This window comes from Lissotriton vulgaris, chromosome 3_1 (genome assembly GCF_964263255.1).
Source record: "Lissotriton vulgaris chromosome 3_1, aLisVul1.2, whole genome shotgun sequence".
Classification (NCBI taxonomy): domain Eukaryota; kingdom Metazoa; phylum Chordata; class Amphibia; order Caudata; family Salamandridae; genus Lissotriton; species Lissotriton vulgaris.
The window spans coordinates 1,082,108,210-1,082,131,848 of NC_141689.1; the positions used below are offsets into that span (position 1 = coordinate 1,082,108,210).

General features: G+C 42.1%; 1 protein-coding gene across 2 annotated transcripts in view; it reads right to left on the minus strand.

Annotated features, from left to right (window-relative positions):
• Positions 1 to 23,639, minus strand: part of RASSF6 (Ras association domain family member 6) — a 312,787-nt gene that overhangs the window by 114,388 nt on the left and 174,760 nt on the right. For both annotated transcript variants that reach the window (XM_086961518.1, XM_086961519.1), the window contains exons 4-5: positions 14,330 to 14,478; positions 8,830 to 8,927 (exon numbers count right to left, since the gene is read on the minus strand). In XM_086961518.1, the coding sequence (XP_086817644.1) occupies positions 8,830 to 8,927; positions 14,330 to 14,478 (247 nt within the window). The remainder of the gene's footprint in view (positions 1 to 8,829; positions 8,928 to 14,329; positions 14,479 to 23,639) is intronic.

Here is a 23,639-nt window from a genome sequence, read left to right on the forward strand (position 1 = left end):
TACCCGGTTCTCGTACCGGGACGCGACTCTACGGCGAAAAATCGCATACAATTTTATTTTTTGCCCCGTGGGGCACTTTAATTTCCCCCTCATCAATCTTAGGGGGTCAGAAGGGGTCTACCTTGCCCCCTTTCATTAAATTCCCCCTTCGTTTTTCTCCACCTCTTGTCTCTCAATCCTACCGAGAGACAAGATGGCGGCCGGTCCGGACTGTTTAGAATGTTGATAGACACCGGAGAGCCAATCAGCTTCTCCTCGCGAAGTTCCGTTACGCGTCAGGTACTCGAACCGGGGCGCTAAACGGGACGCTGTCACAGATATATCTGTTTTTTAAAACATTAATTTCTCAAAATCCACTGGAGCACATATATTGAGACCTAGCAAAGGCATGTCGGGCAAACCATATCTACAATTTTGCCAAGTTTCGTGCAAATCCATTCAGCCGTTCGAGCTAAAAGTGAGGCCAACCGCCCTATGGAAAACTCAATGTTAAAAACGCGTTTTTGGACCCCCTTTTTTTCTCGGCCCCCCCGTGACAAAACCCCCCCAAATTTTCAGGGGCTGCTCAGAAACAAAATGTGGCATTTTCCTGAACATTTCAGCCAATTCCGTCCACAAACGCCAAAGTTATTAGACATAGAATTTTCAAAAATCCCATAGGAAAAAAATCCTAACTATATATACCTACTGGACTAATGCACAATGGAGATGCCAAAGGATTGACATACTGTGTGATCGACTCTATTCCAGCTAGCCAAAGAGGGGGAAACAGATTGAGCAAGTTGAGAAAATTAGAATCTATGTATATAATTAAGCTGAATACCAAGCAACCGAACGGTCTTAACAACGAAGAAGATTTGCATAGACACCTTTAATATCTTCAGTGTTTTACAAGTAGTGTCTGCTATATTCATATATGTAAAATGTATTTTGATCATGTTGATTATTATATGGACAGCACATTGTATAATGTATTTACAACTTACACCTAACATAAACTGAGGCAATTGAAGAAAACATTGATTTGCTCTTACGTAAGGGACAACCAGTGTGTTTGCTCACTGGAGCTTTATTTTGTGCAATTTTTTGTAATGTTTTGTAACGAGTTGCGATGAAACATAGTGTGTAATTTTTTAACCTAGAGAAAAATTGGAAATATTTTGCGTAAATCCGACAGATATTTAGGTAAGCCCACATGGGCTAAATTTTTCGACTTTACATCATTGAGCTGTTGACAAGCGCTGGCAGGGTGTTTAACTCTTTGTCAACGCGCGCCATTGTGAATAAAGTTTTTTCGAATGTGTTAAAAACAATCCTCAAAACAACTCGCAAAAAAACATGTTATTATAAAGCACTGAGTTGTCCACGTTTAGAAGCTATATATAATACATATACATTCTGATCAAATATGTGTTAATTATGTTAAAGTAAATGTGCAAGAACATTGTTTCTGTAATGAATTGGTAAAATGAAGTCTGTCCTTTCTGTCAGTTGACATGTGGTCACTGACGGATGTGATGATGCAAAAACCTTTTTTTCTTTAAAATGGCCGCGCGTTTTACTAACCACAACCAGTGATCAAGACTACTGCGTAGTCGAAACGCGTTTGGCAGCGGCAATAAAGAAATCGTGAAATCTCACTTGGCGTGGTCATTTATGCAAAGGAGTGTGAGGGACTCAATCCAGGGAGTCCTACTGAGACGACGCAACTCTCGATCTGGCGGAGGCAGTCAATACTTGGATTTTCTCTGTATATATATATATATATATATATATATATATATATATATATATAGCCACACGATCACCTTCTCCAAAGTAATCCAAGGACACAGTGGAGTACAGTGCGGGAGCCTTTTTATTCACTGATTAGTCCACAGCATAACAGCCTTCTTCAGATTCTGGAATAACCGTGGGTGTCACTTCCTCCCTCCTGTGAAGATACTAGGGCACTCCCATTGGTGGGAGATCAGCTGACCTGGCTTCCTGGGACCGCTGCAGTATAATGAACAACTACAGCTCCCAGCATACATCAGATGGAATCAGACTGGCAGCTGGATCAGATGTTACTCTTGTGAGTGATGAGTTTTGCCAAGCAAAGGTAGCAGCTAGTGGCCCTATAAATTGTGTTTAAAAGCTCCCTCATATATATGTATATAATATTAAACAGGGCAGTGTATAGTTAGAACCTAGTGACCGTACAAAGAGCATTTTTTGGTTATTGTAATAACTTTGACGCCGTTTGACAAATCATCACAACACTTTCCAAAAAAACCCCATCCACCTCGGCTCCTTCGTTGATAGTTTCATGGTGATCCGTCAAGCATAAACAGAAAAATAAGAAAGTCGAAAAACACAATTTTCCGGTGCAATTTCCATAGGGATTTATGAGCAGGTGAATGGTTTTACACTAAATTTGGCACAAAGCTGGACCTTGACACAGAAAATGTGCGTTTTACGATTTGGTGTGAATCCGTTCACTAGTTTTTGAGAAATTAAAGCAAAAAATGTATATATATCTGGGGCAGTATTATGCAATGCTGCGCTAACAAACAGACTGCACAATATTACATTGAATGCACTGCCCTCAGGGCAGCCTCCAGGGCAGCAGCAAACTCATGCTGGCCTGAGGGCAGCGAACTCAAGAGAAATGTGGAGGGGATTTGAAGCAGCCACTCCATATTTCACTGTGCAGGTTGAAACCCGCCTGCACTTTTAAAGGCGATTAGAGATCCCTTTGCAGGCGGGTGCAGTTAATGAAATACTGCTAATTTCTTTTTTCACTATTGCAAGGACTATCTCTTCCTTAGGGTAACATGTGGATTGCCTTGAAGTATATTTTAGGTGTAATTTCCCATTGGGTTCAGATAGAGAATTGTAGTTTGGAGTCTCTGAACTCATAATTTTAAAATACATCTCTTGGTTAAGTTGCTTTTTAAAGTGCATGTTTGAAAATGCCACTATTAGAACGTTGGCATGTTATGCTTAAACATTTTGTGACACTGCCTGTCTGTAGAATCAACATCTGAGTTGGCTGACAGTAGAGCTCTTGTGCATTTACTCTAGACAGTTACACACAAAGGGCGCTGAGGTGTGCCTTGCATATCCTGATATGCCATTACCAGGCAGATGGGCCTTCCTGAGCTACAGTGGTAGGAGGAGTTATCACGGACACCTGAATAGAGCTGTGCATGTCCTCACACAAAGCTGTCTCCACACCAGGTAGTGTGTCTGGAGCCACGTCAGGAAAAGGCAGGGTCTTGTGCACTACAAAGATTTTCCTTTGAAGTTTGCCTACTACATACGCAAAAAGGGGTATAAGTATTGGACCCCTGACACCCCAAAATCAGAATACTTCTGGACTCAAGACATTCTGCCAGGAAAAAGAGCTGGATGACGTAAAGGGGACTGCTACTTTTCCTGTTGCTTTGTTGTGCTGGTCTGCTGCTTACTGCATCTGTACTGGGAGGGAGGGAAAGGACTGGACTTTTCTTTCTGTATCCTGCTTCCAAGGTCCTCCATGGGCTTGTGTGTGCTTGCCTCCTGTTAAGAAGTCTCAGGGCTGTCAAAGACTTTACCTACCAGTGCTTGAGCTCTTCTGCTGAGAGCCCTGACTCGCCCAATGGTGCCAAATCCAGCTCTGGGCCCTTTGAAGTGTAATCTGGTGATAAAATCCACTCATCGACTCTCAACGCCCGTTTTCTTGATGGAGCATGCCATGTGGCTGAAGAATCGATGCAGCGCCTGCTTTGAGGCTGAAAAATTAACACAGCCCAACCTCCGAGCACATGTCACTGACATCTGTGGCACCTGCTCTGACTCAGGCACAGCGCCTGCCTCTCTGCCATCGCATCAATGCAGTGCATCTGGATTTTCGATGCATCATCCCTCAACGTGGTCTCTTCATCTACGTCGGCCCACAGTAAAAAATTGAGGCCACAAAAAAAGGGTATATGTCCTGAGCATGTTCCATAATGATCAAATAAAGTTCTTAATGAGTGTCAACACCGGTAATCTTCTTTATCTTTTTTATTTCTTTATAACTCTTCAAAAACAGACCTAGCTGCCAACACGTGTTTCGTCTCTTCGTGGTGTAAGCCACAGACTTCCTCAGGGCCAAAATCCCACAATATTCTAAAGTGAATGGCAATATTCGAAGTTTTAAAGAGTATTCATTTATCGTGTTTCCGTGAGCTTATAAATGTCCTGAGCCACGAGACAAAAGTGAAACCTATCCAACTTCTCATGTGTGTCAAGTATCCATCTGGTAATCGATGTAAACGCATTGTGGTCAAACGTAATTCCTGTAGTACTAGCGTCTTTTTGAAGAGTTATAAAGAAATAAAGAAGATAAAGATTACCGGTGTCGATACTCATTAAGAACTTTATTTGATCATTGTGGGACATGCTCAGGATATAGCCCCTTTTTGTGTAAAATGGTGTAGATTTGGTCTACACTTCTGGTATTTGGTGGGTGGCCATTACCTTATCCTTAGAGCAACCAGATATTTTGAATTGATTACATCACAACTCTGATCAATCGATACCTAACCATCCGTTATTTTAAGGTATTGAGCTCGCCTGGCCGGAGATTGACGCATCATCTCCCTCCAGTAAGGAACTCTGAGCAAATTGTATTAAAATTTTCAAACCTATTAACAGTAATCCTCAGGATCCAAATTTGCAGGCACACTAATTTTTGCCATACTTCCCTTGAAATCTTTTGATTTATAGACTTTGGATAGCTGATACCGAAGACCTTTGTGCTCTCTGGGCCTACTAGGGTGATCGCACATTGCAAGTAATCTTCCATAAAGATAGAAACTGTTTTTGTTATTTGATAGACATATTTAACAATTTTGCAAGGAATGGATAAAGATGGCAAGAAAGGTTGCAGACTGCTTAAATGTCAAATTCTAAACGCCCCTGAAGGCAAAGCATTTTCTTCTCACATCTGGAGCACACCCCACCTTTTAAACAAGAGCTTAAGAAGAGCCACACAGGACTCTATACTTGGCTTTGATGTCAGAAGTAAAATCAGTCTGGTTTTCAATTTAAAAATGCTTGTTTTAACACTGTGTATTAGTTGAAAATGCAGGACAAATTTAGCCATGCTGCATAGTGATTAAATATAAAATAAGATGTGCACACACTTACATTTATAAAAGGTAACTTGTAGATATATGTTATGTTACATGTGAGCTGCACAAGCTTTTAAAAAGTCTGAAAGTTTCTAAAGCTTTTTTGTCAATCAGAGTTAAGAAATGCATGTATGTTTAATTAACTAAAATAAATAATAATTAGGGCCTGATTTAGATCTTGGCGGGACTGGTACCGCTGCCTCTTTTTCAGTGGTCTTCCTGCCCACCACCTTGGCGGTCTGCCAGCTCAATTTAGATGTTGGTTGGTCACTGGAGGGACGACCACTGAAGTCCCACTGCCTCCGCAGAATCTTTCTCACCACTTCGACAATGGGACAGCTGCTGTCAGAGGGAGCCCTGCCAAGATTTCCATTGTCCCGATTGTGCTGTGCCTTTCAGCTGAGCGACTGTGGTGGGGAAACCTCAAAATGTGAGTTCGTGGAATCGATGGAGAAGTGATGAAAACTCAACTTTTTGGCGGGTCTCACCACCGAATCCGTCGTGAACGTCAATGTCCAGGGCCTTCTTGTGCGGCTGGTACTTGACCATGATACTCCGCTAACCCGTTGTCGCTGGAATCTATAGTAGGCTTTTGTGATGGGATTGGGTGTACATTCAATAATATGTATATGATTTTGGTGTGCAATGCTATATGTAACAAAAAGGGTCAGGACACAGTACCTACATGTACATTTTGACAGATTCACAACATATTGAGATGAAAATAAATAGTTCTTACCTGTCTCCACACCACCATGGCCTCATTCCATCAGGACTCTGCTGCCGGGACACCGCCAGCACAATGAGAACATCTAAATCATCTTGCCCCAATCCCTCTGCCATGCTGACCATTAGTAATGTTAGCCAGCAGAGAAGACCACCGTCAGCTTTGCAGAGTATTTGGGGTAACCATGTGACAGCAGCAGTCCAGCCAAGATCTAAATCAGACCTTTAGTAACAAGCAATATTTGTTTTAATGGATGCTAAGTTGACTATTGGAAGTTTTCACATTTTGCGTTCTCAAAGATGGTAGCACTAACCCCTTACCATCTGTTAAGACCCTTGTGGTTTATAGATTATTATATCTTTTCAACCTCATCCTTTCCTGGGAGAGGTGAGCTATTGCCCCTGACCAACGTTTTTCATGGATAAAGGTTTTCCTGTCCCACATAACTCTCTTCTGCTTGCCCAAAGGTTCTCTTACACCCCTCTTCATTGAGGTGAGAGGCCACGGCAAACCTAGCGACCCATTAATGTGGGGGAAGGGGTAGATGAGATCTGGCAAGGACTACAATAGAATGCCTTAAGGAGGGGTTAGATACAAGACAGAGTGATTTCTAAGCCACACACAGTTCTCTTATTTTAGCCAAATAAAGATAAAGCATTGTGGGCCAGCTTCGTAGTAAGTCAGCTTTGGGAACCAGGAAGTGGATCACAGTGCTATGAAAGACTTTAAGAAGAATATGGGGAATCAGGGTAAATTCATTTAGTGAATTTTACTAATCCCAGACTGGTTCATGCTAAGAGAACTACTTTAAGGACTCTGAAGGAAAACAGCTCACTGGCACCGGTAAATATTTTAGACTGACAATGTACACTGGCAGAACCAAGCACAAGCCAGCAGAAGGATTAATGGAATAATGGATTCTATTGAATATCTGGGACTAATGGCTTCTCTCAAGGCCAGTGGCAGTAGCGTCTTCCGACCCCACAAGGACAAAGGGTCAGAGTACCTGACCAGCAGAAGAATGCAGCAATTTTGAAGACTCTTTCTATGGGCATGGGAAACTGTGGAAGATCCTAGGAACAGAGAGGGTTGCATCTGCCATGAAGAAAGCCAGTATGCCTTTAGGTCATTGGCTTTTTTGCTATGGGAATGGGAATAGAGGGAGAAAGCTTTTTCCTACTTGAACCCTTGGCCTGGTGTCCAAAAAGACATGGCTTGGCAGTTTGGGCTGGACTGTTCCCATGAGGCACAGGGTCAAGGCTGAATTGCACATGGCCATGTCTGAACTGGGGTGGTGTGGTGAGCAAAAAAACGATGGATTTAGGCCCAGATCTCTGTACTGGGGTGAATGTATGACATTGTTCTGCATTCTGTCCATCAACTGTTGTTTTTGCATTTGTCACCGCGCGCGGGACGGTTTTGCTCAGACGTGAGTCCCATACTCTCCACGCCACTGGAGTCAAGCTATCCTGGCTGAATACGGCTGATAGCCAGAAACCGGCAATAGGATGCTTGATTCCGGTACAGGGAAGATATGGCTTGGCAGTTCGGGCCGGGCTTTTCCCATGAGGAACAGGGTCAAGGCTGATTTGCATATGGCCATGTCTGAACTGGGGTGTTGTGGTGAGCAATAAAACAATGGATTTAGGCCCAGATCTCTGTACTAGGATGAGTGTATGACATTGTTCTGCATTCTGTCCATCAACTGTTGTTTTTGCATTTGTCACCCCGAATGGGACGGGTATGCTCAGCTGTGAGTCCCGTGCTCTCCACTGGAGTCAAGCTATCCTGGTTGTAGACGGCTGATAGCCAGAAACCAGCCCTAGGATGCTTGATTCCGGTCCAGGGAAGACATGGCTTGGCAGTATGGGCTGCAATGTTCCCATGAGGCACAGGGTCCAGGCTGATTTGCATATGGCCATGTCTGAACTGGGTGGTGTGGTGAGCAAAAGAACTATGGATTTAGGCCCAGATCACTGTACTGGGGTGAATGTATGACATTGTTCTGCATTCTGTCCATCAACTGTTGCTTTTGCATTTGTCACCCCGAGTGGGACGGGTATGCTCAGACGTGAGTCCCGTGCTCTCCACGCCATTAAAGTCAAGCTATCCTGGCTGAAGACAGCTGATAGCCAGAAACCGGTCCTAGGATGCTTGATTCCGGTCCAGGGAAGATATGGCTTGGCAGTTCGGGCTGGACTGTTCCCATGAGGCACAGGATCAAGGCTGATTTGCATGTGGCCATGTCTGAACTGGGGTGGTGTGGTGAGCAAAAAAATTATGGATTTAGGCCCAGATCTCTGTACTGGGGTGAATGTAAGACATTGTTCTGCATTCTGTCCATCAACTGTTGTTTTTGCAAGAGTCCTTTCTCAGCACTAATCAAGAAGTCACATAACCAGCCTTGAAGGATTTTGACATTTTCCTTTCATCAGCTACTATTGAAAGAAGGATATTCGCTACAAGCAAAGCAAACTTATTTTAAAAGTGTCGAAAGTGAATGCTCTGCAGCCACCTTGTGTCAGTATTGGGAACCGTACCAGCTCCATGGTATGCTTCATTTGTAACTTCCAACAATTCTTTTCAATTAAAGAAAATGTAATTTATTTGTTTAATAACTCCTGGTCCCTACATCAGATTTACATAATTTGTATGTGATTTTAATCCTTAGAGTCTGTGCTTATTTACTAAATGGGATTTTCACATATTCTGTTTCTTAACTGTTATGTTGTTTTGGCATTGCTGTTAATGTAACACATGCAGTGATCTCCAGGAAAGGTCTTTCTAATTGAGCCAATCTACTCAATGTAAACTTGGGATTCCTCACAAAGATGCTTAGTAGGAACATGATTGTCTTGACTATCTGTGATCTCAGCTGCTCCTCACATCGACACTGCAGCCACACTGACTCTAGTTTAATAACTTAGGTTTATTAAAGTTAAGGTGATATAATGCACCTACCTTTGTCAATACTTATTTCAACCTCGTCATTGCTTGAAGTCTCTTCTATCTCACTTATGCGATATAAATCATCAAATTCTCCCCAGCGTATCATTCCACTGAAACAAAAATGATGTAATTATAACGAAGTTTATTTGAAAGACTCTCATGTCCAATTCTCTCTTATTATACCGAAGTGATTCCTATAAGATTGCATTTATTTTAAATCAAAAATAGTCTCCATATTTACAAAGCAACGATAAGCCACTTTTTGTGGCTTAACTCCGCCTTGTAAATATGGCCCCTTTACAAGCATCACTCAGCATGAAAGGGGCGGGCAATGGATGTTGCTGAGGGCGTTCCACCACAACACCCATTGCTTTTTTACGCTGCCCCAGATTTACAAGGATGTGTAAATCTGAGGTAGGGCCAAAAACTAACGCCATGCAAGAGCAGGCATTAAAATGGCAAAATTAGGAGAAAAACTTTCATTTGTCCTCGTTTTTCCTTTTTCTATGTGTTCTGCATTCTGCAGAAACATAGAAAGAGCAAAACAACATAATGATTGTTATGTATGCTGGAAGGTGTCCCTTCCTTCACATAAACAATCATTAAATAATGACAATTTGCTATATTTTTCTACTAAACAGGCAGTCACAAGTGCAGTTACCTTACAGACAACAGGGTCATGATTTGAATAGTGCAGAATGTGTAGTGGCACCGGGCCCAGACGTTGTCAGAACTCCTCCAAACACCTAACATTGCTCTATTTTACTACTATACAAGCAATCACAATTGCACTTACCTTAGAGCTAAAGGGAGCTTTGTTGAAATGGTGCAGTAGGTGCCGTGGCACCAGGGCCACAAGCTGTCATAACTCCACTATAACCAGATATTGCTATATTTTACTAATAAACAGGCAGTCACAAGTGCAGTTATCTTGCAGGCAATAGGGTCATTATTTGACTGGTGCAGCAGGTGCAGTGGCACAGGTTCAAAAAGGTATCAGAACTCCTCTAAACAGCTACGGGTCTATTATGAAAATCTGTCCGCCAGCGCCCTGGGAAAGGGGATCGCCCGCTAAGGGTGTGGCGGTCCCTCATGGGGAATTAGGATGCGCCTGCCACACTGGCGGGCACATCCCGCATTTTTTGCACTGCGGCGGGTGGTGCTGTCAGCAGCAACCGCCGCAATACAAAAAAGGCATGTGTGCATTTGCCATCACAACGTGGCAGGCACCGCTCGGTGCCTGCCACTTCTCCATGCAAATGCAGGGGGATATCATAGGTACCCCCATGTGCCCCTCCAACCCCCAACTGAGGAAACCGCATGCCTTTCTGTGGCTGCTTCCCACTGCCATCATAATATGGATGGCGGTGTCTAGCAGACACCGCCACCATATTCAACCCTTTTCCCCGCAGCCGACTCCTTGTATGTTTTTTTCATCCAGCAAGTAGTTTAGAAAAAATAATCTCCAACAAACTCCTTAGGAAAAAACAATAATAACAAGGGTTTGAATACAAACAAGAAGGCATTAATACTTCACTCAGTGATATAGCCAGCAAGCAGCGACGGCTCGTGGAGGGAGTTACGGTGGGGCAGGAGGGTGGGGAGGGGGAGGGGCAGGGTGGAGGTTGCTAAAAACCGGCATATGGATAATTGCAGGTAAGTCAACAATTTAATTAATAAAACGAATTTCGTAGTGCGCCTTGCATCGCAAAATGCAATGCAGTGCGAGCTACGAAATTCGTTTTTTTAATTAAATTGTTGACTTACCTGCAATTATCCATATGCCGGTTTTTAGCAACCTCCACCCTGCCCCTCCCCCTCCCCACCCTCCTGCCCCACCGTAACTCCCTCCACGAGCCGTCGCTGCCAGCAAGTCAAATATTCCTGCTGTTTCCATTCAATTTAATACCACCCTCATGCTCTCATTTGTATAGCTGATTAGTTACTGTATCTGTTTTCTTTAGCCTGACAATTCATGAATTTTGTTTGTTGCACACATTTCAGTGTATATTTTACTATAAACTGGGTCCGAGGGCTACATCAATTATTAAAGGTCTGACCCCGAATTATATGCGCAAGCTACAGGAGGGAACTATAAAGAAGGAGAGGGCCTTTAACAACTGGTATAGCTCGAGGTAGAAGGGCTGTAAGGCTATTAGAAAATTCCTCCTCGAAAGGTAGAACGTTGTAAGGTAAAAAGGGAGAAACAGAAAGACAAACAATGGCATGTTGGAGCAGAAGGCCAATACAGGCCGTTTTTAGCCCTGAGCCACTTGACTGTTGTCAATAGAGCTCTCAGCATTCTTGTGTTCCAATCAGGTTTTTTTCATTTTCTTGTTTGCAGACATGAGCTTGTGCAATGCTTGTAGTAAATCAATTGGAATTGCTGAGCAAACCCCATAATTTCTTTAGAAGTGAAAATATAAAAAGACAACACATATTTAGGACTAGATAGGTTAAATGTTAAATCAAAATGGATAATTTGATCGTAGAGTGCATTTATTTACTGAATGAAGAAAGAAAATAATATTGTATTGTATGAAAGAATTTGATTTATGATAAGAGGCTAAGGAGTACGATGGCCATTTTACATTTTCAATAAATATATTATCAATAATAACTTGTGAAATCATAAGAAAAATTATTTTGGTCAATGCTGACACATTTTACTAATAAATGGAAACAATACATATTAGGCAACAATTAATGTACTTGATTTATGAAGATACATTTCTCCCAGGGCAGTATGTGTTGACTTGAAGGTACATTGGTATCTTTGTGAAAAACTCTTAGGGAATTGATTAGTTGAAGCCAGAATATATAATGACATATATATCACAATTAATTTATCAGTTTCTTGTGGGGTGCAACATCTTGATGAGAGAGCCTGTGTCTGAGGAGGCTGGATTGCGGACCCCTGCATTCGGGATGTGTTGTGCAGTGGTTCCAATGCGGAGTTTGGTGATGTGATGCATTGAGCTGTAGTTCCGATGTGGAGTTCTGGGAGGTGATGTGTTGCTCTGCATCGGTTCTGCTAGCTCCATATTTATGCTGGCAGAGCACCTTAAGACCCACTTTCAAGGGTCCAGAACTGGGGTGGCACAACTTGGGAGGGCAGGATTCACAGCTGGCAGAGTCCTGGTGCTGGGTACCTTGCTGTTGGAGTCTGTTCTGTCCCTGAGGCTCTGATCAGGAGACCAGACAGTCAGTCTTTGGAGTTACTCTGGTGGTCTTGGGCTCCAGATGCAGGTCCAGTCCTTCTCACTCAGACAGGAGGACAGCGCTACAGGGCATCAGAGTGGCAGTCCGTTTTGCAGCAAAGCAGCACAGCATTCCTCATTCTGAGTCTTTCACAGGTACAGATGTGTACTGAAGACTTGGGTCTGTGGGTCCAATATTTATAACTGCTGCCCAGTTTGAAGTAGGAGAAGTTTCTGAAGGCTCCCCCCCTTGAGTTGTCAGGCAACCCTTTCTCTCATACCCTAGCCCCAGCTTGTCTGGGGACACAAAAGACCAGTATCAAATCCTTTCTGAGTGTGTTCAGGAAGAGCCTTTGTGCTGCACAAGTCAAATGGGGTGACAGCTCCTCCCACTTGACAAGTCAGAGGGGCCCAACCTGCCAACATCTCACCTCCCTTTGACTTTTTGCTTGGGTGCAACACACAAAGTCTAACTGCCAGTTACACCAATTCATGTAACCCAGGAAGCAGGCTGCAGGCACAAAATGATTAAGACAGGAAAATGCCAACTCGAGTGGGACGGGTATGCCCAGAAATGGGTCCTGTGTTCTCCATGCCACTGGAGTCAAGCTATCCTGGCTGATGAGGGCTGAAAGCCGGAACCTGTCCTAGGATGCTTGTTTCTAGTACAGGGAGGACCTGGCCTTGCAGTTTGGGCTGGATTGTTCCTATTGGGCGCAAGGTCAAGACTGATTGGCATATGGCTAGGTCCAAACTGGAATGCATGGTGAGCAAAAAACAATGGATTTAGGCCCAGATCTCTGTGCTGGGGTAAATGTATGAAATTTTACTGCATTCTGTCCATCAATTGTTCTTTTTGCATTTGTCACCCCGAGTGGTACCGGTATGCCCAGACGTGGGTCCTGTGGTCTTCATGTCACTGGAGTCAAGCTATCCTGGCTGATGAGAGCTGAAAGTCCAAAACAGGTCCTAGGATGCTTGTATCCAGTCCAGGGGTGACCTGGCCTGGCAGTTCAGGCTGGACTGTTTCCATTGGGCGCAGGGTCAAGATTGATTTGCAAATGGCTGGGTCCAAACTGAGATGGCATGGTGAGCAAATAAACAATGGATGTAGGCCCAGATCTCTGTACTGGGATGAATGTATGACATTGTTCTGCATTCTGTCCATCAATTGTTCTTTTTACAACTTTCTAAAAGTTGCATTTTCAGAATTGTGACTTAAAATCTGATTTTGACATTAAACTGGGCTTTAAATTACAATTCTTTAGAGGACCAACTCAACATTCCACCTGCTCCCAATTGAAAGTTATCACTTATTAAATGCAATAAGTTAACCCAATGTTATCCTATGAGTGAGGTAGGCCTTGCAGTAGTGAAAAACAAATATAAGAATTTTTCACTACCAGGACATGTAAAAAGTACGCGTCCAACATTAAAATAATCTGCCCAGGGCCCTCTGGACTGTTTAGTGCTTTCTCTAGTGGTAACTTATATGAATTAAAAAGGAATGTTTGAGCCTGGCAAAATGTTTATTTTGTGAGGTCGAATTATCATTTTACAACTGCACACATAAGCTTCAATGGCAGGCGTCATACGTGTTTTACAGGGCTACTTAAGTCTGTGACATAATCAGTGCTGCTAGTCCACTAGTAGCATTCAATTTACAGGCCCTAATACATGGGTTACTGCTTTTCTAGGGACTTATAAATAAATGTGCATGTGCCAATTGGATATAAGCCAATTCTACCATGTTTAGGGGAGAGAGCACAAACACTTTAGCACTGGTTAACGGTTGTAGAGTACACAAACTCCAAAAGCCAATAAAAACAAGATCAGCAAAAAATAGGGTGAAGGTGAAAAGTTTGGGGGTAGGCCACCCTAAGGCTGACAAGTCTAACAAAGTAAAGAGAGAACGGGAATGTATTCATAGACAGGATATTCAAACTATTTTGCACTCTGAATGTTCTGATCAGTGAAGATAATGGGTTAATCTCCATTCATAGCCTACTCATTTTTAAGAGTCTTAAGCTCACAGGTGCAAGCTTTCACATAGAGGGAGGGAAGCTAGTTTGTCAATCACACAGTCAAACATATCGTAGAGTTATCTTACCTCCAATGTCTATAACCTACAAAACATACCAATTAGAAAGATTTAAATGCATGCAATTTTAAATATTTGCTACTGATATGAAATTGTGTGGTTATGGAAAAAATGTCAGTGTGCTTCAGGTCTTATTTGTTTTTAATACAAGCAATGCATGTGTTTTAGTGTAAGAGAGCTTAATTTCTGAAATCATTCAAAATAACAGTACCTTTTACTTCGAGATGAACCCAGTGGTTCAGGCAGCTCTATGGGCGAAGTGCAATTGAGCTTCTCATCTTGAATTCGGAACCGAATGGGCCGTTTCACTCCCCAAAATATCTCAAGGAGGCCAGAAACAACAAGTTGCCTGTCCTGGTCCTGAAGGAAAAACAACTGCAGTATTTATTTATGGTTAAGTCAACAGTGATTGCAACTGTTAGCGAATGAAAATTTAATAACGAGGGCACAGTGTCATTTTTAAGATTCTCGATAATTTATTGACAGAGATTGCTTAATTTCAGGCGACTTGCTTTCTTAGACTAAGCCATGTTATAGTCATCATAATGCACATGTTACTTTTTATAGTCTGTTTAATTTAGAAAAGTAAAATGTGTGCTCACAAGCTATATACTTCTAATAATGTGAGGATCTCTTCCTCAGTTAGGTATCCAAACAAAACAAGCTGGCGCAAACTAGGATGCATATTTAGAAGGCGTCACCGCCACAAGAACATCACTTTTTCCGACATTCCGTTGGCGTTAACTCCTTCGCCGTATTTACAAGGCAGCGTTAAGCCACATAACATGGCATAATGCAGCCTTGTGAAGAATGCCCCTATTCACGCAGCACTTAGTGTAAAAGGGGCGAGCAATGGGTGTTGCAGTGGATGTTCCGCCGCAACACCCACTGCTTTTTGACCCTGCACCATATTTACAAGGTATGCGGCAGCACCAAAAATACTGTCAGGGAAAACCTGATCTTAAGCAGGCGATACGGGGAGAAATGCCTTATTTCTTCTCGTATTTTGCTCTTTCCACGTGTGCTGCATTCTACAGCACACATAGATACAGCAAATCGGCTGTAAAAATTGTTTATGTGCAGGGAGGTGTCCCTTTGTTCACATTAACATTGACCTTGCAGCACAAGCACCCTGGCAAAATGGCGTTAGGTTGCCTTCACTGGTGCTAGGCAGCTTTTGTAGTGCCAGCGCTAGGGGTAAAGCCAATCTCTTGAATACGGCGCATACATCCATATTGAAACTGTCGGAGAGCGACATTACCAATTTTGGACGACATACCGCGCTCGGTCAGTTTCTTGAAAAATGCCCCTAGTTATGATCCTTGCAAGATTTCATTGCAGTTATGTTGTTATTTTTTTTTTATTAACTTTGGATTTGCTTACATATTTTAGACAGTTGTTTCCTGGCATTCTTACGTTTGCATATACCAATCAACAAAAGAGTGTCAATCAATGTAAACATCAAATGCAGTAAAAATAATTTTTTCAAATATTTTAAAGCATCAAAGGAAACTGTTAATACAGTAGGAAAAATAGAGTGCACGTGTTCAGAGAGCTGACTAAAAGGACCCTCAGGCCCCAGCTGAAAGCTAGTAGCCAGTTGTCTTCATCGGGTCCCTGTTAGTTGCAGGAAAAGTGAAAAGTGCGTTAAAAAGAGTATGGACTACTCCTCAAAACTATTTTAATGAGAGGGTAGCTCTAACTCTATTAAAACCAATGTGAGAAAAATATAATAATTTTTCAGGACTGCTGAGTGGTTGTGTGAATTTGAACCAGTGAGTCCCTTTAGTTATGTGAGCAAGAAAGGTGATAAAATATGGTCAACATGTTTCTGCTTATCGAGCAATGAATCAGCTCAGCATTCGTCAGGACCAAGAAAAAAGCACAATTCTACTCTATGGTCGACACCCCCTAAAGGGTCCAGACCTAAGGAGTAGCAACAAGAAAAGATACGACCTGAAGTTGTCGAAGCTCTTTATGGAAAATTCTTCCCCAAGTTTCTCCTCATTATAGGAGAATCGAAAAAATCTGTAAAAATAAACAGACAAACAAAAGCGTCCAAATTATAAGCTCTTGTAGGATTAAATCTTCATTAATAGTCTCTGATCATGTGCGTCAGCCTAGTGTGGCCACACGTTGTATGCTGTCGATAAATGCATGTTTTCAAACTGATTTAGAAAAAAACATGTGTGTCTATATAGCTTGTTATACACAGCATTGAGGACAACGTGTTAACTATGTCCATTACACGCTGAAGTGTCACAACAAATTGTGATTACATAGAAACAGTGCTCGTCAAGACATCTGTATAGCTTTGGAATATTAGACTTAAATAAAACAAGGCACCTTTGTAAAAACGGAGAGCATCAAGGGCACAGTGCACTCCAAAAAAGGAGAAAATCAGCCAAACACTTACACGATATCGCGGTGTAGTGAGCCCCATGGGCATAGCGGCAGGAGGAAATCTTCACGTTCAGATCTAACTGAAAATGAAAGGGATATGTATATCTGTCATCTCTTTGCTGATACTAAGACACATTCGATCTTCTGTAGCTAAAGACTAGAAAAACTTACTAGTTGCTAAACGACTCCCCGCTTGAAGACCTACGGCAGCCACATCCGCCGCCCGTATCTACAAACGCGGCTCTGATGCCGTAGGTTATTTAAAACGTAGGAAGTGGGGAAGTACGTGTAAGGCGGTGCTGACGATCACGTGTTCAGCGTGATGACATCACAGTCTTAAAGGCGCTTGTTTGTTTACATGCGCGAAGAAAAAAATATACTCTCGGGTTTATGGACCGAGGAAAGAATACCTTAAGAATCTCAAAAGATGAAGACTAATTGTCAGGGGTCACAAAATGTAAGCCGCGAAAGCAGACTTAATACAGACTTAAGCAAGAGTGTTGTTCTTTTATGGTGGGCCCACCTAAAAGACTATATAGTCACAGTATAGTTGAAAAATAGTCAAAATTTATTGACAGTCAAAGGGATGGAACACAAGATATAAACAGGGTGCATACTTCCAATATTCATATATCAAGGAAGAGTAACTGGTCCCTTATTCTAAAATCTAGAACCCAGAGGAAAACAGGAGCTTGGTAACTCAGTGGGTAGAAACGAGGGTGAACCCGTTTATCTACGCATGACCGATCCCCATGGAATTTCATTGTTATGGCCATGTATATGGGTCGACAAACGATATATCCATCTTTGTTCTTTTTTGAACAATATTCCTTCATTGCTCGAATTCATTTCTTCAATTATTACCCATTTTACATCATTAGGGCAGTGGCCATGCTCTACTTGATTACTTGCCCCTGCGGTCTTAGATACGTAGGTATGACCACCAGGAGAATAAAAATGCGAATAGGAGAACATCGCAGTAACATGAGATGCGGTAGAAACACCACGAAGCTGACCACCCATTTTCTTGAGCATGGCCACTGCCCTAATGATGTAAAATGGGTAATAATTGAACAAATGAATTCGAGCAATGAAGGAACATTGTTCGAAAAAGAACAAAGATGGATATATCGTTTGTCGACCCATATACATGGCCTTAACGATGAAATTCCATGGGAATCGGTCATGCGTAGATAAACGGGTTCACCCTCGTTTCAACCCACTGAGTTACCAAGCTCCTGTTTTCCTCTGGGTTCTAGATTTTAGAATAAGGGACCAGTTACTCTTCCTTGATATATGAATATTGGAAGTATGCACCCTGTTTATCACTTGTGTTCCATCCCTTTGACTGTCAATAAATTTTGACTATTTTTCAACTATACTGTGACTATATAGTCTTTTAGGTGAGCCCACCATAAAAGAACAACACTCTTGCTTAAGTCTGTATTAAGTCTGCTTTCGCGGCTTACATTTTGTGACCCCTGACAATTAGTCTTCATCTTTTGAGATTCTTAAGGTATTCTTTCCTCGGTCCATAAACCCGAGAGTATATTTTTTTCTTTGCGCATGTAAACAAACAAGCGCCTTTAAGACTGTGATGTCATCACGCTGAACACGTGATCCTCAGCACCGCCTTACACGTACTTCCCCACTTCCTACGTTTTAAATAACCTACGGCATCAGAGCCGCGTTTGTAGATACAGGCGGCGGATGTGGCTGCCGTAGGTCTTCAAGCGGGGAGTCGTTCAGCAACTAGTAAGTTTTTCTAGTCTTTAGCTACAGAAGATCGAATGTGTCTTAGTATCAGCAAAGAGATGACAGATATACATATCCCTTTCATTTTCAGTTAGATCTGAACGTGAAGATTTCCTCCTGCCGCTATGCCCATGGGGCTCACTACACCACGATATCGTGTAAGTGTTTGGCTGATTTTCTCCTTTTTTGGAGTGCACTGTGCCCTTGATGCTCTCCGTTTTTACAAAGGTGCCTTGTTTTATTTAAGTCTAATATTCCAAAGCTATACAGATGTCTTGACGAGCACTGTTTCTATGTAATCACAATTTGTTGTGACACTTCAACGTGTAATGGACATAGTTAACACGTTGTCCTCAATGCTGTGTATAACAAGCTATATGGACAAACATGTTTTTTTCTAAATCAGTTTGAAAACATGCATTTAACGACAGCATACGACGTGTGGCCACACTAGGCTGACGCACATGATCAGAGACTATTAATGAAGATTTAATCCTACAAGAGCTTATAATTTGGACGCTTTTGTTTGTCTGTTTATTTTTACAGATTTTTTCGATTCTCCTATAATGAGGAGAAACTTGGGGAAGAATTTTCCATAAAGAGCTTCGACAACTTCAGGTCGTATCTTTTCTTGTTGCTACTCCTTAGGTCTGGACACTTTAGGGGGTGTCGACCATCGAGTAGAATTGTGCTTTTTTCTTGGTCCTGACGAATGCTGAGCTGATTCATTGCTCGATAAGCAGAAACATGTTGACCATATTTTATCACCTTTCTTGCTCACATAACTAAAGGGACTCACTGGTTCAAATTCACACAACCACTCAGCAGTCCTGAAAAATTATTATATTTTTCTCACATTGGTTTTAATAGAGTTAGAGCTACCCTCTCATTAAAATAGTTTTGAGGAGTAGTCCATACTCTTTTTAACGCACTTTTCACTTTTCCTGCAACTAACAGGGACCCGATGAAGACAACTGGCTACTAGCTTTCAGCTGGGGCCTGAGGGTCCTTTTAGTCAGCTCTCTGAACACGTGCACTCTATTTTTCCTACTGTATTAACAGTTTCCTTTGATGCTTTAAAATATTTGAAAAAATTATTTTTACTGCATTTGATGTTTACATTGATTGACACTCTTTTGTTGATTGGTATATGTATTTGTAAGGGGTATGAGAGTGTTTTTTCTGACCCTTTCTCTCTTGTTGTTTGAATTATTCTTACATTTGCATCATACTTAAAATTATTATTTATATCATGAATTCACATGCATTTATAAATGTGATCAATTTCCTGCCTCCTGGGAGCTCATTATTGAAGTAAAAGTAAACGTAAACGTAGTATACTTGTAAAGCGCACAGCTGCGCCAGGAACGGGGCGTCCCGGCGCTGTATAACGCTGTGTAACCCTTCCTGGCTCTCCCTGTGAGATGCCCCTCCTGGGCACCCCCAAGGTGAAGCCAGGCATCCCAGTGTTGTTGGGGCCGTTGTGGAGATTAAGCAAGCTATTGCCCAGAGTTGCAGCGTGGGACCCATGGTTAGAGTAGGCGCCGAGGTGAGAATTATCGAGTCCGCGGACATTGAGCCCAAGATCCTGCCGCGTCGGGACTTGAACGCTGGTCCCGGGCCTGATCTATGCTTCAGAGTCTGCCGCTCTAACCAGTGAGCCACACTTCTCCAAGTGTTTTGGGAACAGCTATGCCTAGCACCAAAAAAACTGCAAATTCAAATTTGGAGCAAAATATTGCAACAAAATAAGGAAATGTGAGAAGTGCAAACACACATCCTAGGGACACTTTGTGTTTTTAATTACAGAATGACTACAGTTCACAGGATTACATCTGGGGGAAAAATGAAGGCCTTATCAAAGCCCACATATTTCCAAAAATGCAGGCAAGTGTGTTCATGTGGGCCTCATGTTCACAACGCTTTTACATCTAATGTGCACATAAGATCTGAGTGAATTTTCAAAAGCTGAGAATCAGAGTAGTGAGGAAAATTAATTGTAAACTAGGTATTCATGCACAGAACACATGAAATATTTTTACGAGCAGCAATACAACTTGCTGCGCTGTGTGGAAGGGAGAGGACTGGAATGTGCCACCTCTATATAGATATGGCACATTCCTGTCCTCTGCCTACGCCGGGCCACAATTTGCAGCGAAGAGGCAACGCAGGCACACTTGCACCATGGTACAAGACAGCCTGTGTTACAGGCAAGGTTGTTTTTGCACAGAAAGGAACACCTTTCTGCACAAAAACAATCCTTTGAATGCAGCACATTTAGAAAGAGGAAACAAGGGGAAACAAAGATATTTATCTTCGTTGCACCTCTGGCGGGAAGGCATACAATTCTGATGCACTCCCAGGTCTACCAGTGTTGGGAACACCCAAGCTCTGTCCATGCGGCGCCTTCGCTACGCAGTGATTTGAGCTGCCTTGCGTTACTCCAGATTTACCAAGCGACTCAAGGTGGCCTCAAGTGGCTTGGCAAATATGATTCTACGGTTTGCGTTGCCCTGCGTCCTTTTGCATGTCGCAAGGGCAACGCGAAACCTTCAAAAATCTGGGCCTATATATTGCTGGTCATTACCTATCACCTAGTCTAGCAGCACCTGCACGTTTTAGAGCCCTAACTTACCCCCAAATAGATGTGATGTAAGTTGTGCAAAAAGTGGGGTAGAGTACCAATCAAAGGCAGCACTATATGCACAAATATTATAATTAAAACATGAAAAATATAAGCACAAAAGCAGTAAAATTCCACAAATTTACTGTGCACATTTTTGCATATGTAAGCAATACTCTAAACAAATGTAAAGGGTGGTTAAGGAAAATAATCAAATGCTGACATTGATCATTAGTTACATATAATTTCTGTTGAGTCCAATTTACTATATGTATGTGACCAAAAAGCACACTATGGCTTGCAAAGGATATGGCGTGGGCTGTTTAAATATCATTATACACCACAACACAATTTAGAGTTATCCTCTGTTTTTCCAATTTGGTGATGAAGTCATGGAATTAACAATCACGAAATATACTTCAATAACATAAAAACATGTTTAAAATCACATTTTTAATATTGTATTCAACCATGGCATTTCTCTAGTGAGTTTGACAGCGTGGGATAGCTTTTAAACGGAAAAGCCTTCGAAAACGGGGGTTCTTTTTTTCCAAAAAAAACCGTTATTCGCGTCACAGGATCCTTACTCTACTTCCACTGATGCCAGCCTGGCTGTTGTTTGGGAACAATGGGTAACTAGGTTTATGGTGTACTTCTTCCTGATTTTTTTTTAGAAGTAATCTCTTCTTTACGTTGGGAAATTCATTTTTTTAATTTCTCACCGTGTTTGATGATAAGGGGAACTACCTTTCTGCCTGGTGCTCCCATTTTCTGAGCAAATTAGCTTATCTATAAAGTAAATATCAACACGGGTGCGCTTAAACTGATAAACCGGGTGTTTCACCGAGATCTGCTATAACTGCTGTGATGTATATGAAAATAATGCCCAAATGCAATAAAGCTTTTTTTCATTCCTATGGGCATTTCAGCCCATAGGAATGAATGGGAATTGCGAATTCGCAATTTGAAAATCGCATTTTTTATGCGATTCGGTAAAAATAGCGATTTTTACCGAATTGCATAAAAAAAGCAAAAATATTCATGCATAGGCTTTTGCGATTTCTAATTTGCGAATCGCTATTTTTCACAAATTAGAAATCGCAAAAGCCCATATTGATGCATGTGGGCATAAATGTTTATCTTATCTCGGTATGTTATGCCAGCCAAAGCACACGCAAATATGGGTGACAGTTACCATAAAAACGTTTTAATACAGTATATTGTTCCAATATCGGTATATTTGGAGTGAAGTATGTCATAATAGAAGATCCAAAATCGTGGTTTGGTGCAAATAAATGCGAAATTTAAATTTGAAGAATGTGCATTTCACGAAAAGCTTTTCAGCGCAATTAATGTATTTGCCATTGAACTCACTAAATAACTCAATGCATTGTTTTTTTCTAAATTTACCACCAAAAATATATTTTGATCACAGGTACCCAGTGGTTTACACGGGTATGAATATGAATTGTGGCGCTTAATCGAGGGTCGCTACTGTCCCCAAGGGACGCATGGGCTCCAGACTTACAGGAAAATGGGGAGATGCACAACACGACTTTATTGGGGACGCAGAAGCCAAGGTTTTAGGTCTGAATATAGACAGCCTTAGCTGTTTCTGGATTTTCTGTCATTGAGACCACAAACACTGGCAAAACCATTAGGTCAGGCTTCAAACAGAGAGTGCCAGGTGTTTCCATCCACGCATTCATGCGTTCATCCATCCATCCATGCAGTCACTACCAATGCACACAGCCACTCACACTGGCACTTACACATTTATTCATCCAGCCATTAACTCAATGTAGCAATCACCTATCCACGTGCACACACTCACCTATCCTGAAGAGGCACTTTCACTTAAGTTACTAGCCAGACCTAGATATGTTGCTGTCAGTTTGTGGGGGATTTCAAAGTGCTAAGAGTGATGGGACTGGCAGTCTTTGAGTGGCGTGAGAGTTCTGCCAGTGGTGTGTGACTGATAGTATGTGAGTTAGGTGAGATAGTACCAACAGGGACGGGGAGGCAGCAGCTCTGTTGGAAGTCCAGCAGTTGCCAAAATGACACAGCACTTAATCATCACTGCAGGAGGTAAGGAAGCAAACCATGGTGTCATGGCGGTTTCTTTGTTTACTGCAACACACCCCACCAACCAGTCTATTCAATGTAATGCCTCATCATTACGTTTTGGTGCATCAGCCATCTAAGACGTGGGGAGTACACAGCGTATAGTTCTGTATTGTACTGGCCCTGCTTCCGTTGAAACGTGCAACATTACACACTATTGCTGTTTTTAGCAGCAACCAGCACTGTCAGTTCTGGAATGTGTGGCCACAGCAGGGTGCCCTTGAGAAATGCACACCAGCAGGGCAGGCCTCGTCTGGATCAGTGGGCAGTGGCATCAACCTTCCATTGCAGTTCATGTGAAAACTGGTTCATGGTCATGTTGGAAGGGGGTTACTGGGCACCACGTTGACTGCAGACAAACATCGCAAAACCCATTCCATTTTGTTTATTAAAGTACACAATGTAAAATTTCTATTGCACTTGTCAGAGAGTTTTGTGGTAAATAAAATTACCGGGACTATTTTTCTATACATTAAATGACAATAAGGATAGCTCAATAAAATGAGAGGCAGAGTCCGTGATATCTGAGTCATACGGGCTTTAATTAAGTGGCTCGAGACACTGGACATCAGGTTCCATCACCACTAAGGTTCAGGAAGGGATATTCAACATTTTA